Raw genomic sequence first — 13,699 nt, 5'->3', positions numbered from 1 at the left:
GGGTAAATAGTAGGATGTTTGTATGTTGGTGGCAATAATCCAGCAGAGAGGGAAAAATAATAATTAGAAAAGATGAGTAACTGTAGAATCATTTTTGTAATTTTTTTCTAGCTTAATTGAGGTATAACTATTCAATAAACTCCACATTTTTAAAGTATACAATCTGGTAAGTTTTGACATATGTATATACTTGGGAAATCATCACCACAATCAAAATAATGAACATATTCATCACCTCAAAAAGTCTACTCATGCCCTTTGTAATCCATCCCTTCTTCCCTCCTCCCCAACTCCTTTCCCAGGCAATTACTGACCTGTCTTCTGTCACTATAGACGAGCTTGCATTCTCTAGAATTTTATCTAGTGAAATTATAGTACGAACTATTATTCTGTCTGGATTTATAAACTTAGTATAACTATTTTAAGAGTCATCTATGTAGGTAGAATATCCATAAATAATTCCTTTTTATTGCTGAGTAGTAATCAGTTATGATGATGTACCCCAGTTTGGTTACCCATTTACCTGTTCATGGACATTTGGCTTGTTTCCTACATTGGGCTACTTTGAATAAGGTTGCTATGAGCACATATGCTTTTATTTTTCTTGGATAAATTCCCAGGAGTGGAATGGCTATAAATAGGAAACTATTCTTTATTTCTGACCCAGAAGTCTGGTGTCTTCTATTGAAACTATGAAACTGTACCAGACTAACTTCTTAGCTTGCAAGTAGGATAGCATTTTAGATGCTTCATAGCTCTGGAAACTAGGTCCTTTGCATTTCCATGTAAAACTTAGAATCAGCCTTTCAATTTCTACAAGAAAGACTCCTGGGATTTGCATTGAGATTGTATTTATATATTAAATAAATTAATCTGTAAATCAATCTGGAAAGATTTGGTATCTCAGCAATATTGAGTCTTTGGATCAATGAACATGGTATCACTCTCCATTTTTTTAGGTCTTTAATTTTTCTCTGCAATGTTTTGTAGTTTTCAGTGTACATCTATTGTACATGTTTTACAGACATATCTGAAGTATTTCATATTTTGTTGCTGTTGGACATGGCATTGCTTTTTAAATTTTAATTTCTTTTTTTTTTTTTTTCAGACGGAGTCTCGCTCTGTCGCCCAGGCTGGAGTGCAGTGGCAGGATCTCAGCTCACTGCAAGCTCCACCTCCCGGGTTTATGCCATTCTCCTGCCTCAGCCTCCCGAGTAGCTGGGACTACAGGCGCCCGCCACCTCGCCCGGCTAGTTTTTTGTATTTTTGAGTAGAGACGGGGTTTCACCAGGTTAGCCAGGATGGTCTTTATCTCCTGACCTTGTGATCTGCCCGTCTCGGCCTCCCAAAGTGCTGGGATTACAGGCTTGAACCACCGCGCCTGGCCTTAAATTTTAATTTCTTAATTCTTCATTACAAGTTTATAAAAATACAATTGATTTCTGTAAATTGACCTTGCTACAACCTTGCTAAACTTATACATTATGGTAGTTTTAAAATAGATTTCTTTGGATTTTCTGCAGAGAGGATCATGTTGTCTGTAAATAAAAGACAGCTTTAATTCTTCGTTTCCAATCTGGATGTCTTTCATTTCTTTTTCTTGTCTTATTGCACTAGCTAGGACCTCCAGAACACTGATGAAAAGAAGTGGTGCAGTGGAAATCCTTGCATTGTTCCTAATATTAGGGGGAAAGCATTCAGTCTTTCACCATTAGATATATAATGTTAGTAATAAGTTTCTAGTAGATGTCTTTTTATAAAGTTGAGGAACTTCTCTTCCTACTTTGCTGAGAGTCTCTATCAAGAATGAATTTTGGATATTGTTGAGTGGTTTTTCTGAATCAATTGGGATAATCATATGGGTTTTCAATTTTAATTTGTTAATGTGTATTACACTGATTCATTTTTCAAATGTTAAATTACTTTTGTATTCTTAGATTAAACCCTAATTTGTCATAATGTATTATCATTTTTATGTATTATTGGATTTGGTTTGTTACATTTTGTTCAGAATGTTTGCATATATGCCCACAAGAGATCTTCGTCTTTAGTTTTCTTGTCTTCTAATCATTTTATCTAGTTTGGATATGAGGGTAATGCTAGCTTCACAGCATGAGTTGGGAAGTATTCCCTCTTTCTCATTTTTTGGAACAGTGTGTATAAAATTAAATTTATTTCTTCTTTAAATATTTGGCAGAATTAACCAATAAATCTGGGTTTTTCTTTGTGAGAAGATTTTTACCTGTAAGTTCAATTTCTTTAAGAGACATAAAGCTATTCCATTTATTTCTTTCTTCTTGGGTAGGCTTTGGTAGTTTGCATCTTTCAAGGAATCTGTCTATTTCATCTAAGTTGTCAAATTTATTGGCATAAAGTGTTTATAATATTAAATTCGTAATATGTCAATGTTAATAATTTTTAAGTGGGTATTTCATGTCCCAACTCTGCTATAAATAAAAAAATAAAGATGCCATGAAGCCACTTCAGGTTTTGAAAACTATTACAAGTTACCCAGAGTTAGCCAAAGTGAAAATTTCATATCATAGTCCCCAAGACTGCTCTCACTTCTGACGCTGACTGCAAGTTTGAGGGGTTCCCCCAAATACTGTCAGTTTTGGTAATTTGCTGGAAGGACTCACAAACTCACTGAAAGCTATTATACTCATGGGTATAGTTTATTGAAAGGAAAGAATACAGATTGAAATCATCCAAAGGAAGAGACCCATAAGGCAGAGCCCAAGTGATTTCTAAATGCAAAGCTTCCATTTTCCCTCCCCATGGAACCAGGAGGCATTATCCTCCCTGCATCTACATGTGACAGCACACACAGAATATTGTCAACAAGGGAAGTACAAATGAGCTTCAGTGTCTGGAGTTTTCACTGAGGCTTCATTAACTAGGTATGATTGGTTGACCGTGTGGTTGATCTGTCTCCAGTCTCCAGACCCTCTAAGTGTGACCCAAAGCCCCACCTCTAAGTCCCATTGTTAGTGTTTCTGGGATGGCCAGCCCCCACCCTAAGACTGTCAGATGTGACCAGTTCTACATTAAAGAAAGACACCTTTATTAAGTATGATATAGATTACCACCCAGAAGTCAAGGGCAAAGGTCTGACTCTTTCTGGACAAGGTCAAAAAATTTTTTACTACAAATAGTTGTTCCTTGGCATTAACAGGAGATTGACTCCAGGATCCCCAAGGACACCAAATTTTGTGGATGCTCAAGTCCCTTATATAAAATGGAATATTATTTGCATATAACTATGTACATTCTCCCATATACTTTAAATAATCTCTAGATTAATTATAGTACCTAATACCAATGTAAATGCTATATAAATAGTTATTATATTTTATACTTTTTCAAAATTTATATTATTTTGTTTTTTTTTATCATTTTTTCTGGATATTTGTGATCTACAGTTTGTTAAATTCTCAGATGCTGAACCTGTGGATACGGAGGATAGACTGTACAAGTCTTTTTGATAAGTGGACACTTCACCAAACTGGTTGAGGGAGGGAGGGATATAGCAAAGAAAGGAAATGAGGTATATTTAATATAAATGTCCTAAAATCCTAGTGTATCTGTCAAGCGCCACCTTAAACTACCTAGGACATCTGTTATGTCAGTAGGACTTTATAATAAAGACCAAACTCATACCCAGGAAATGCTTTTTAACAAACAAAGCCATCAGGTTCTATTTATAACTTTATCAGTTACTTTAAGTGAGATATTTTATGTTGATTGTGACTGGCAGTGTACGGAAGTACTAACTAACTAAATTTATGCCCCAAAATGTGTGATGTGAAATTAGGAAAAGTCAAGTACATTGTTATTTACTCATTAGCATCAAAGAGTTTAATTGAGACATGTTAACATCTTTAGATTATTAGATACTTGACAATAAAGGTATAAAAATGTTCAATTCATTCATTTTGTAATTATTTTCCCATTAAGTGCTTGGCATCTCTGTTTTACCTATGGTAAATGAATATGCATATAGACATAGTAAATAATCATGTTTTCAGTTATACACCTGGCTTCTAGTTAAAGTTTTTGATGGCAGGAAAAAAAGCCTATCATTTTTTATAAAAGACTCCACAAGGGACCTGGCACACTGTTCTGACATGAGTAGGTATCAAGGAAGCTGGAGGGATTCTAGAATTGTCTGAATTTCCAGAGTGCTTGGATTCCCACCATATTCAGCCAAAGCATCAGGAGAAGCTGCATTAAACAGGGCGTCTCAGGTGCTATCCTGGTCATAGGAGAGATAATTGGGGAAAAAGGAACAAACTAGAACCAGACATTTTCTAGAATAATTTTTCTAATAGGTTCCAGGAAGTATAAAACCTTGTCTGGGATATTAGAATGTAAATCCTTTGAGGGGCAGGTCTTTGCTTTGTTTACTGCTTGGCACATAGTAAACTCTCAGTAAGTATTTTTCAAATTAATGAACACATGAGAAAACCAACCTGTTCAACCAATATATTTGGGACATGTAATAGAAAAGCAAAATGTCAAGGTAAATATTTGACAACACTACACAAGAAGCCTTCCATTTGGCTAGGGGAGCAAAGTTATTTTTACTACCTCGAGCAGAAACCTGTCTCTCTGGTCATTAATAAATTCATGGACAGTCCTTTTTGTGTCTGAACCTGTGAAGAAAGTTGAAATAGACTTCAGTTTGTGCATCATCCTTAAAAATGCTGTATAAAATAAAAGCCATATAATTCAATTATTCTACAGTATGTATCCGATCTTTTAAAAATACTATACCTTCAAATAAACCTTTTCCTAATCACTCAAGTTAATTTAATAATAGTAATTACAATTTATTTTATGTCTATCATATTCCAGCAACTTCATTAGCCACTTTAAACACATCATTTAATCCTAACAACAACCCGAATAAGGTACTTACTACTATCCCTATCCTGTCTGTAAGGTCCTGAAGTGTAGAGCTGTCAAAATTCTTATCCAAGGTCACACAGCTAACCTAAGCCTGTTCTGTACCAAGTAAAACTGAAGTATTTTAAATCTTAATGTTTGGCCAATCTACACATAAAACCAAAGCTCTTAGGCAAAATCTTTTTGGGCTCATAAACCAAATTTATGTCAGGAAAGGAAAAGATGACAACTAGTTTTACCATCTAGCAACAGAAAATACCAAATGTTTCCTTTCAAGCTTTTTTCATTCTGGAAATTTATACATATGCTACATTTCAATAATGTTTGCTTCATAAAAACCAACAGAATGTGGCATAATATAAAATCTCTTAATAAGAATGTAACTATAGCTAGCAGAAGAAAAGAAATAACTAAAATCAGAGCAGAACTCAATGAAATTGAGAGGAAAAAATAAAACCATACAAAGAATCAATGAAACAAAAAGTTGGTTCTTTGAAAGAATAAACAAGATTGACAGACCACTAGCTAGATTAACAAAGAAAAAAAGAGAGAAGATCCAAATAAGCACACTCAGAAATGACAACGGTAACATTATAGCCAATCCCACAGAAATATAAAAGATCCTCAGAGACTATTATGAACACCTCTATGAAAACAAACTGGAAAATCTAGAGGAAATGGATAAATTCCTGGAAACACACAACCTCCCAAGATTGAATCAGGAAGAAATTGCAACCCTGAACAGACTAATAATGAGTTCTGAAATTGAATCAGTAATAAAAAACCTACCAAACCAAATAAAGCCCTGGACCAGATGAATTCATAGCTGAATCCTACCGGAGGTACAAAGAGGGGTTAGCACCAGTCCTACTGAAGTTATTCCAAAAAAATCAAAGAGAAGGGATTCCTCCCTAACTCATCCTATGAATTTGGTATCATCCTGATATCAAAATCTGGCAAAGACACAACAGAAAAGAAAACTACAGGTCAATATCCTTGATGAACATAGACACAAAAATCCTCAAAAAAACACTAGAAAACTGAATCCAACAACACATCAAAAAGTTAATTCACCATGATCAAGTGGGCTTTATTCCTAGAATACAAGGTTGGTTCAATATGCACAAATCAATAAATGTGATTCACCACATAAACAGAATTAAACCCAAAAAACCATAGGATCATCTCGATAGACACAGAAAAAGCATTCAATAAAATCCAACATTCCCTTATGATAGAAACCCTCAACAAACTAGGCATGGAAGGAACATACCTCAAAATAATAACAGCCATCTATAACAAACTCACAGCCAACATCACACAGAGGTAAAAAGTTAGAAGCATTTCCCCTAAGAACTGGAACAAGACAAGGATTTCCACTCTCAGCATTCCTAGTCAACATAATACTGGAAGTCTTAACCAGGGCAATCCAGCAAGAGAAAGAAACAAAAGCATCCAAATAGGAAAGAGGAAGTCAAATTATCTCTCTTCACTGATGATATGATTCCATACCTAAAAATCCCTAAAGACTCCACCAAAAGAATCTTAGATCTGACAAACAACTTCAGCAAAGTTTCAGGATACAAAATCAATGTACAAAAATCAATAGTATTTGTATACATCAATAACATTCGAGCTGAGAGTCAAATCAAGAATGCAATCCCATTTACATTACACACACACACACACACAAAATACCTACGGATATTTGTAACCAAAGAAGTGTAAGAACTCTACATTCAGAATTACAAAACACTGCTGAAAAAATTCATAGACGACACAAACAAATTGAAAAACATTCCAGGCTCATGGATTGGAACAATCAATGTCATTAAAAGTGTCCACACTTACCAAAGCAATTTACAGATTCAATGCTATTCACATCAAACTACCAATGTCATTTTTCACAGAATTAGAAAAAATCTATTCTAAAATTCAGGCTGGACATGGTAGCTCACGCCTGTAATCCCAAAACTTGGAAAGGCCAAGGTGGGAGGATTACTTGAAGCCAGGAGTTCAAGACCAGACCGAGCAACACAGCAAGAAACCCATCTCTACAAAAAAATTAAAAAATGAGCTGAGCGTGGTTGTGCATGCCTATAGTCCTAGCCACTCACGGGACTAATCCAGGAGGATTGCTTGAGATTAGGAGTTCAGGGTTACAGTGAGCTATGATCATGCCACTGCACTTCAGCCTGGGGGACAGAGCAAGACACTGTCTCTAAATTGATAAATCATTCATAAAAATAAAATAAAAATTACATGGAGTCAAAATAGAGCCCAAATAGCCAAAGTATTCCTAAGCAAAAAGAACGAAGTTGGACTCATCATATTACTTGATTTCAAACTATACTATAAGACTACAGTAACAAAAACAGCATCGTACTGGTACAAAAAGAGACCAATGGAACAAAATAGAAAACCGATAAATAAAGCTACACACCTACAACCGACTGTCAACAAAATTGACAAAAATAAACAATGGGGAGAGGATCCCCTTTTCAATAAATGGTGCAGGGAAAACTGGCTAGCCATATGTAGAAGAATGAAACTAGACCCCTTCCTCTTACCATATACAAAAATTAACTCAAGAGGGATTCAAGACTTAAATGTAAGACCTCCAACTATAAAAAGAAATTCCAAAAGAAAACCTGGGACATACTCTTCTGGACACTGGCCTAGGCAAAGTTCTCAAAACGAAATGCAACAAAAATAAAAATTGGCATTTCAGACCTAATTTAACAAAAGAGCTTCTGCGCAGCAAAACAAACTATCAACAGACTAAACAGACAACCTATAGCACAGGAGAAAATATTTGCAAGCTATGTATTCGACAAAGGCCTAATATCGAGAATCTATGAGGAACTTAAATTAACAAGAAAAAAAACACATTAAAAAGTAGGCAAAAGAAGACACACAAGTGACATCCAATAAACTGGAAAGAATGCCCAACATTGCCAATCATCAGAGAAATGCAAATCAAAATCACAATGAGATGCCATCTCACACCAGTCAGAATGCCTATTATTAAAAAGTCAAAAAATAACAGACGACTAGGTTGCAGAGAAAAGGGAATGCTTATACACTGTTGATGGGAATACACTGTTAATTCAGCCCCATGTGGAAAGCGGTTTGGAGGTTTTTCAAAGAACTAAAAATAGAACTATCATCCAACCCAGCAATCTCATTACTGGTACCTACCCCCCAAAAAATAAATTGTTCTACCAAAAAGACACATGCACTTGTATGTTCATCATAGCAATGTTAACCATAACGAATACAGAGATTCAACCTAGGTGCACATCAACAGTGGACTGGATAAAGAAAATGTAGTGCATGTATACCATGGAATACTATGCAGCCATAAAAAAGAATAAAATAATGTCCTCTGCAGCAACACAGGTAGAGCTGGAAGTCATTCTCCTAAGTGAATTAACACAGAAACAGAAAAGCAAATACTGCATGTTTTCACTTATAAGTGGGAGCTAAACATTGAGTACACATGGACATAAAGATAGCAAAAATAGACACTGAGGCCTCCTAAAGCAGGGAGGGAGGAGGGGAGCAAGGGTTGTAAAACTTCCTATTGGATACCATGTTCACTATCTTGGTGATGCAGTCACTAGAAGCCCAAAGCCCAGCATCATGAAACATACCCTCATAACAAACCTGCACATGTATCCCCTGAATCTAAAATTTAAGAATTTAAATATTCACTCCTAAGCTAAAAAAGTTGACCTCATAGAAGTAGAGAGCAGAATAGTGGTCACTAGAAGCAGGAAAGGATAGGGGTGGGGGGATAGGAAGAGGTTGGTTAACAGCACACAAGTACAGCTAGACAACAGGAGCAAGTTCTAGTGTGCTATAGTGCTGTAAGGTGACTATAGCTAGCAATAGTTTGTACATATTTTAAAATAGCTAGAAGAATGGATTTTTGAATGTTCCCAACACAAATAAATGATAAATGTTTGAGGTGATGAATATGCTAATTACTCCAATTTGATTATGGCACATTGTATACATGTATTGAAACATCACACTGTACCCCATCAATATGCATGATTATTATGGGGTCAATTAAAAATAGTAATAAAAGCAGGGCCAGGAGCAGTGGCTCATGCCTGTAATCCCAGCACTTTTGGAGGCTGAAGTAGGTGGATCGCTTCAGCCCAGGAGTTTGAGACCAACCTGGACAACATGGCGAAGCCTTGTCTCTACAAAAATATACAAAAATTAGCCAGGTGTGGTCATGTGTGCCTTTGTCCCAGCTACTTGGGAGGGGAGGCTGAGGTGGGAGGATCACTTGAGCCAGGAGGTCGACGCTGTAGTGAGTCATGATCATGCCACTGCATTCAAGCCTGGGTGACAAAGTGAGAATCTGTCGCAAAAAGTAATAATAAAAGCAAAAATATGCAAATAGAAATAGAAAGGACACAATATTTCCAAGTAACCTGTGAGCCTGTGCTGCCTAGGAGGCCCACGTCGTCCTGGGTCACGTTTGACCTTCACCTCTTACTAGCTGTGGGAACATGAGTAAATTACCGTCTCTCCATGCCTCAGTTTCCTCATTTGTGAAATGAGGATACTGCCTATGGCTGATTATGTTATTGTTCCCAAATATTTGCTGCCCCTCTCTGTGAGAGGATTCTGTTTCCCCACTAAGTTGATGTCAGGCTTGCCTGTTGACAGATTCAGCCCAGGGAATGGGATTGGATGGGATTTATGTTGCCTCCAGGAAGAAGCTTCAAGAACCACCACCTGTTTCTCTCCTTTCTCCCTTTGCTGTAACTCCAGCAACATCCCAGACAGGAACTGTTCTTTCAGCAGAAGACCCAGTGAAAAGCACCCACGTTGGAAAGTGAAGGATAATTAAACCTCTATTATTGGAAGCCACTGAAATTTAGGAGTGGTTTATTACCAAAGCATAAGTAAGCCTGGGAAGACACACTACTTCATCGTGGTGTTGTAAGAGGAAAATGACGTCATATATTACAAAAACACACAGTAATTTCTTAATAATTGTTACTGGCTATTATTTAAAAAATACAATTGGGATGCGTAATCATTTAATTTCTCAAGGTTAATAATGGTAACAATGATTATTATGATCATTAATAATGTTAATTGGGAGGTAACAGATGACAAGCTTTGGAGTCAGACAGGCCTTGGCTTGAATTCTGCACCCCCTGAGAGACTTTGAATCAGTGACAGACTCCGTGAGCCACTTTCATCAGACACAAAGAGGAGGCCAAAATATTTAACGATGTTTTGTTGAGGATTAAATAAAATACATATGAAATCTGTCAGCACTTAATCACACAGCTGTCTTTTTAATAGATTTTAAAACTTTAGGCCGGGCGTGGTGGCCCATGCCTGTAAACCCAGCAGTTTGGGAGCTTGTTTAGAGGTGTTAGCAGGGGAGTGCAGCTTCCTATGCCCTTGACGGAAGACCGGTCCTCCCCTGTCGGGGATGGTTGTCCTCTTTGACTGAGGGCGCAGCTTTGGGAGGGATGCACATGGAGGGGTGAGGGAGGAATGAGACACCCGCCTAGCTAGCCACGTCGGCCAAATCAATTCTGGTGATCAATGGGGTGACAGATGTCACAGCCAGATCGCCCTCACATCCAATCCCAGCACTTTGGGAGACCAACGTGGGTGGATTACTTGAGGCCAGGAGTTCAAGACCACCCTGGCCAACATGGCAAAAACCTGTCTCTACTAAAATACAAAGAATTAGCCAGGTGTGGTGGCATGCGCTTGTAGTCCCAGCTACTCGGAGGCTGAGGCATGAGAATTGCTTAAACCCGAGAGACAGAGGTTGCAGTGAGCCAAGATTGCACCACTGCACTTCAGCCTAGGTGACAGAGCAAGACTCTGCCTCAAAAACAAAACCAAACAAAAATACTTTATATTACGGGAATCACTGACATTCAAAGCAGAGAGCCATATAATGTTCCCCCATGTACCTGTCACCTACTTCAACATTATTGACATTTTACCAATCTTGTCTCATTTATTGCCACCCTCCTTAATATCTCCCTCACTGGAGTATTTCAAAGCAAATTCAAGCCTTTGTATCATTTCATCTATAAATATTTTAATATGTAACTCTAGCAGATAAAAAATTTTATTTTTATTTTATTTATTTATTTATTTATTTTTTGAGACGGAGTCTTGCTCTATCACCCAGGTTGGAGTGCTGTGGCCGGATCTCAGCTCACTGCAAGCTCCGCCTCCCAGGTTCACGCCATTCTCCTGCCTCAGCCTCCCGGGTAGCTGGGACTACAGGCGCCACCACCTCGCCCGGCTAGTTTTTTTTTGTTGTTGTTGTTGTTTTGTTTTCTTTTTTTGTTTGTTTGTTTGTTTTTGAGATGGAGTCTGGCTCTGTCGCCCAGGCTGGAGTACAGTGGCCGGATCTCAGCTCACTGCCTCCCGGGTTTACGCCATTCTCCTGCCTCAGCCTCCCCAGTAGCTGGGATTACAGGCGCCCGCCACCTCGCCTGGCTAGTTTTTTGTATTTTTTTAGTAGAGACGGGGTTTCACCATGTTCGCCAGGATGGTCTCGATCTCCTGACCTCGTGATCCGCCCGTCTCAGCCTCCCAAAGTGCTGGGATTACAGACTTGAGCCACCGCGCCCGGCCAAAAAGTTTTAAATTATAACCGTAATATCACCATCACCCCTAACAAAATGAACTATTCCTTAGTGTCATTTTATACCCAGCCTGCTTTCAAATCTTCCCAGTTGTCTTAAAAATACCTTTATGGAGTTTTAAAAATTAAAATCTAAACATTTTATGGTAAGGATCCTAAAGTCTCTTTTTAATCTATAACAGCCACCTCTGCTCTCCACACCTTACCCCCTACACACACTAACTTTTTTTTTTCCCATGCCATTCATTTGTTCAAGAAATGAGGTCCATTTATCTGTAGAATTTCCCATGTAATGGATCTGACATAATGTATCCTCATGGTGTTATTGAACATGGTCTTCAATCCTCATATTTGCTTGATTAGATTCAGTTTCCATTTACTCAAACATTTTTAAGAAAAGAATGAAACTGCTTACTGTAGCTTTCATTTGATCACTTCTGATGGGTTGGCCAAATTGAAAATAAACTTCAAGATCCAAAAAAGCTCTGTGCTGTCAGCTTACTAAATATTAGAGCCATATTCAACATTTTAGCCTAATTTGACATGGTACTAGCTGGCTGAGTTGATAGAATTTTATTCTTCAACCCTAAGTAGACTCATTATAAGTTTCCCATTTTGGCTATTCTAGCTGTCAGGCAGATCTTTGAATCAAGAGGCCAAGAATAAAAAATCCTGCCCAACACACTAGCATTCCTAGACCTGACGGCACCTCCACCACTCTCTGGGGGTGTAAAGACCAGTTTGAGAGATCTGAGGACAATGCTGCAACAGAGAGTCCTGCAGCTATCCCAGGTGTTGTGCTTTGAGAGCAAAACCAGAGTCAGGCTGCTAGCCGTGCGAAGATGGAAATGGCACTTCTCTCATGGAGGCGAACTGATCTGTCTCTGACACTTAGTTGTGCGTGTGATTTCTTTGATGGGGACTGAGCAGTTTGCCACTACTGTATACACAAAAAATAAAGTCACCTAACCTCCCAGCATGTGGTTGCTTGCTCATTTTGCTTTCATGTAGGTTTGTTTTCAATCAGGATTCAGGCAGGGGATGTAAGGTTGAGGAGTAAGGGTTTCACTCAAATCAGCTCCTGATTGGATATACAGTCTGAGGGTGACTTGTATATTTTAAGTTAAAATGTCCAAATTGCTTATCTGTGCAGTCGGCAGAAACCGACAACCTGGTTTCCATTGCTGACAGAGCCCAGATTGCCTTGGATGATGCCAAACCATTTTACTGTTTCCTTTTGAAGAGTTGACCCTATGCCATTTACTTTTTTTCCCCTTCATACCCAAAATTAATCCAAGACATCTACTCTTAAGAGACCAGTAACCTCTCTGTTAAATAGCAATGCTGTCGAATGGGGTCATGTGCAAAGTCATATTTTTGAGTTATTTAAGAACTGCTGGAGTGTCCTGGGTTTTTTAAACCAGCCACTTAGGCCGGGCGCGGTGGCTCAAGCCTGTAATCCCAGCACTTTGGGAGGCTGAGACGGGCGGATCACGAGGTCAGGAGATCGAGACCATCCTGGCTAACAGGGTGAAACCCCATCTCTACTAAAAACTACAAAAAACTAGCCGGGCGAGGTGGTGGCGCCTGTAGTCCCAGCTACTCGGGAGGCTGAGGCAGGAGAATGGCGTGAACCCGGGAGGCGGAGCTTGCAGTGAGCTGAGATCCGGCCACAGCACTCCAGCCTGGGTGACAGAGCGAGACTCTGTCTCAAAAAAAAAAAAAAAAAAACCAGCCACTTGGTGTGTAACTCTTTCTAAAACATATCACATGTAATTGTAAATGCTTTTGATGACCTAAGGTTTACTATTCTACCTAGGCAAACTATGAGGCATGTGATTGAATGTAGATATGCCCTAGAACTTGTGGTACAGGCCCTGGCATCACCTTGCTGCCTATCATTTGCTGCTTTGACATACAATTATATATGCACCTGGAAGCTCTTCTGAATAAGTTAACATGGCTTCCTTTTCCTACATTAATTATTGAATCTAAAGCCCTTCCCTAAGTGGTTTGCTTGTTCTCTGAAAATTTTTTTTACAGTTTGAGAAAGTGCATGGGCTTTGGGATCCAGAGAAATTTTTTTTTTAAGTTATCACAGCATGATGTATGTCCTTCTCTCCCCTCCTTCCTTCCTTC

General features: G+C 38.4%; 1 protein-coding gene across 2 annotated transcripts in view; it reads right to left on the bottom strand.

Annotated features, from left to right (window-relative positions):
* CCDC38 (coiled-coil domain containing 38) overlaps positions 1–13,699 on the bottom strand; it is a 66,152-nt gene that overhangs the window by 31,597 nt on the left and 20,856 nt on the right. For both annotated transcript variants that reach the window (XM_033220984.1, XM_033220985.1), the window contains exon 5: positions 4,591–4,655. In XM_033220984.1, the coding sequence (XP_033076875.1) occupies positions 4,591–4,655 (65 nt within the window). The remainder of the gene's footprint in view (positions 1–4,590; positions 4,656–13,699) is intronic.

Source organism: Trachypithecus francoisi, unplaced genomic scaffold (assembly GCF_009764315.1).
Source record: "Trachypithecus francoisi isolate TF-2019V2 unplaced genomic scaffold, Tfra_2.0 Lachesis_group11, whole genome shotgun sequence".
In the NCBI taxonomy this organism is placed as follows: domain Eukaryota; kingdom Metazoa; phylum Chordata; class Mammalia; order Primates; family Cercopithecidae; genus Trachypithecus; species Trachypithecus francoisi.
The sequence above is the reverse complement of the archived record's forward strand: the minus strand, read 5'-3'. Positions and strand labels throughout refer to the sequence as shown.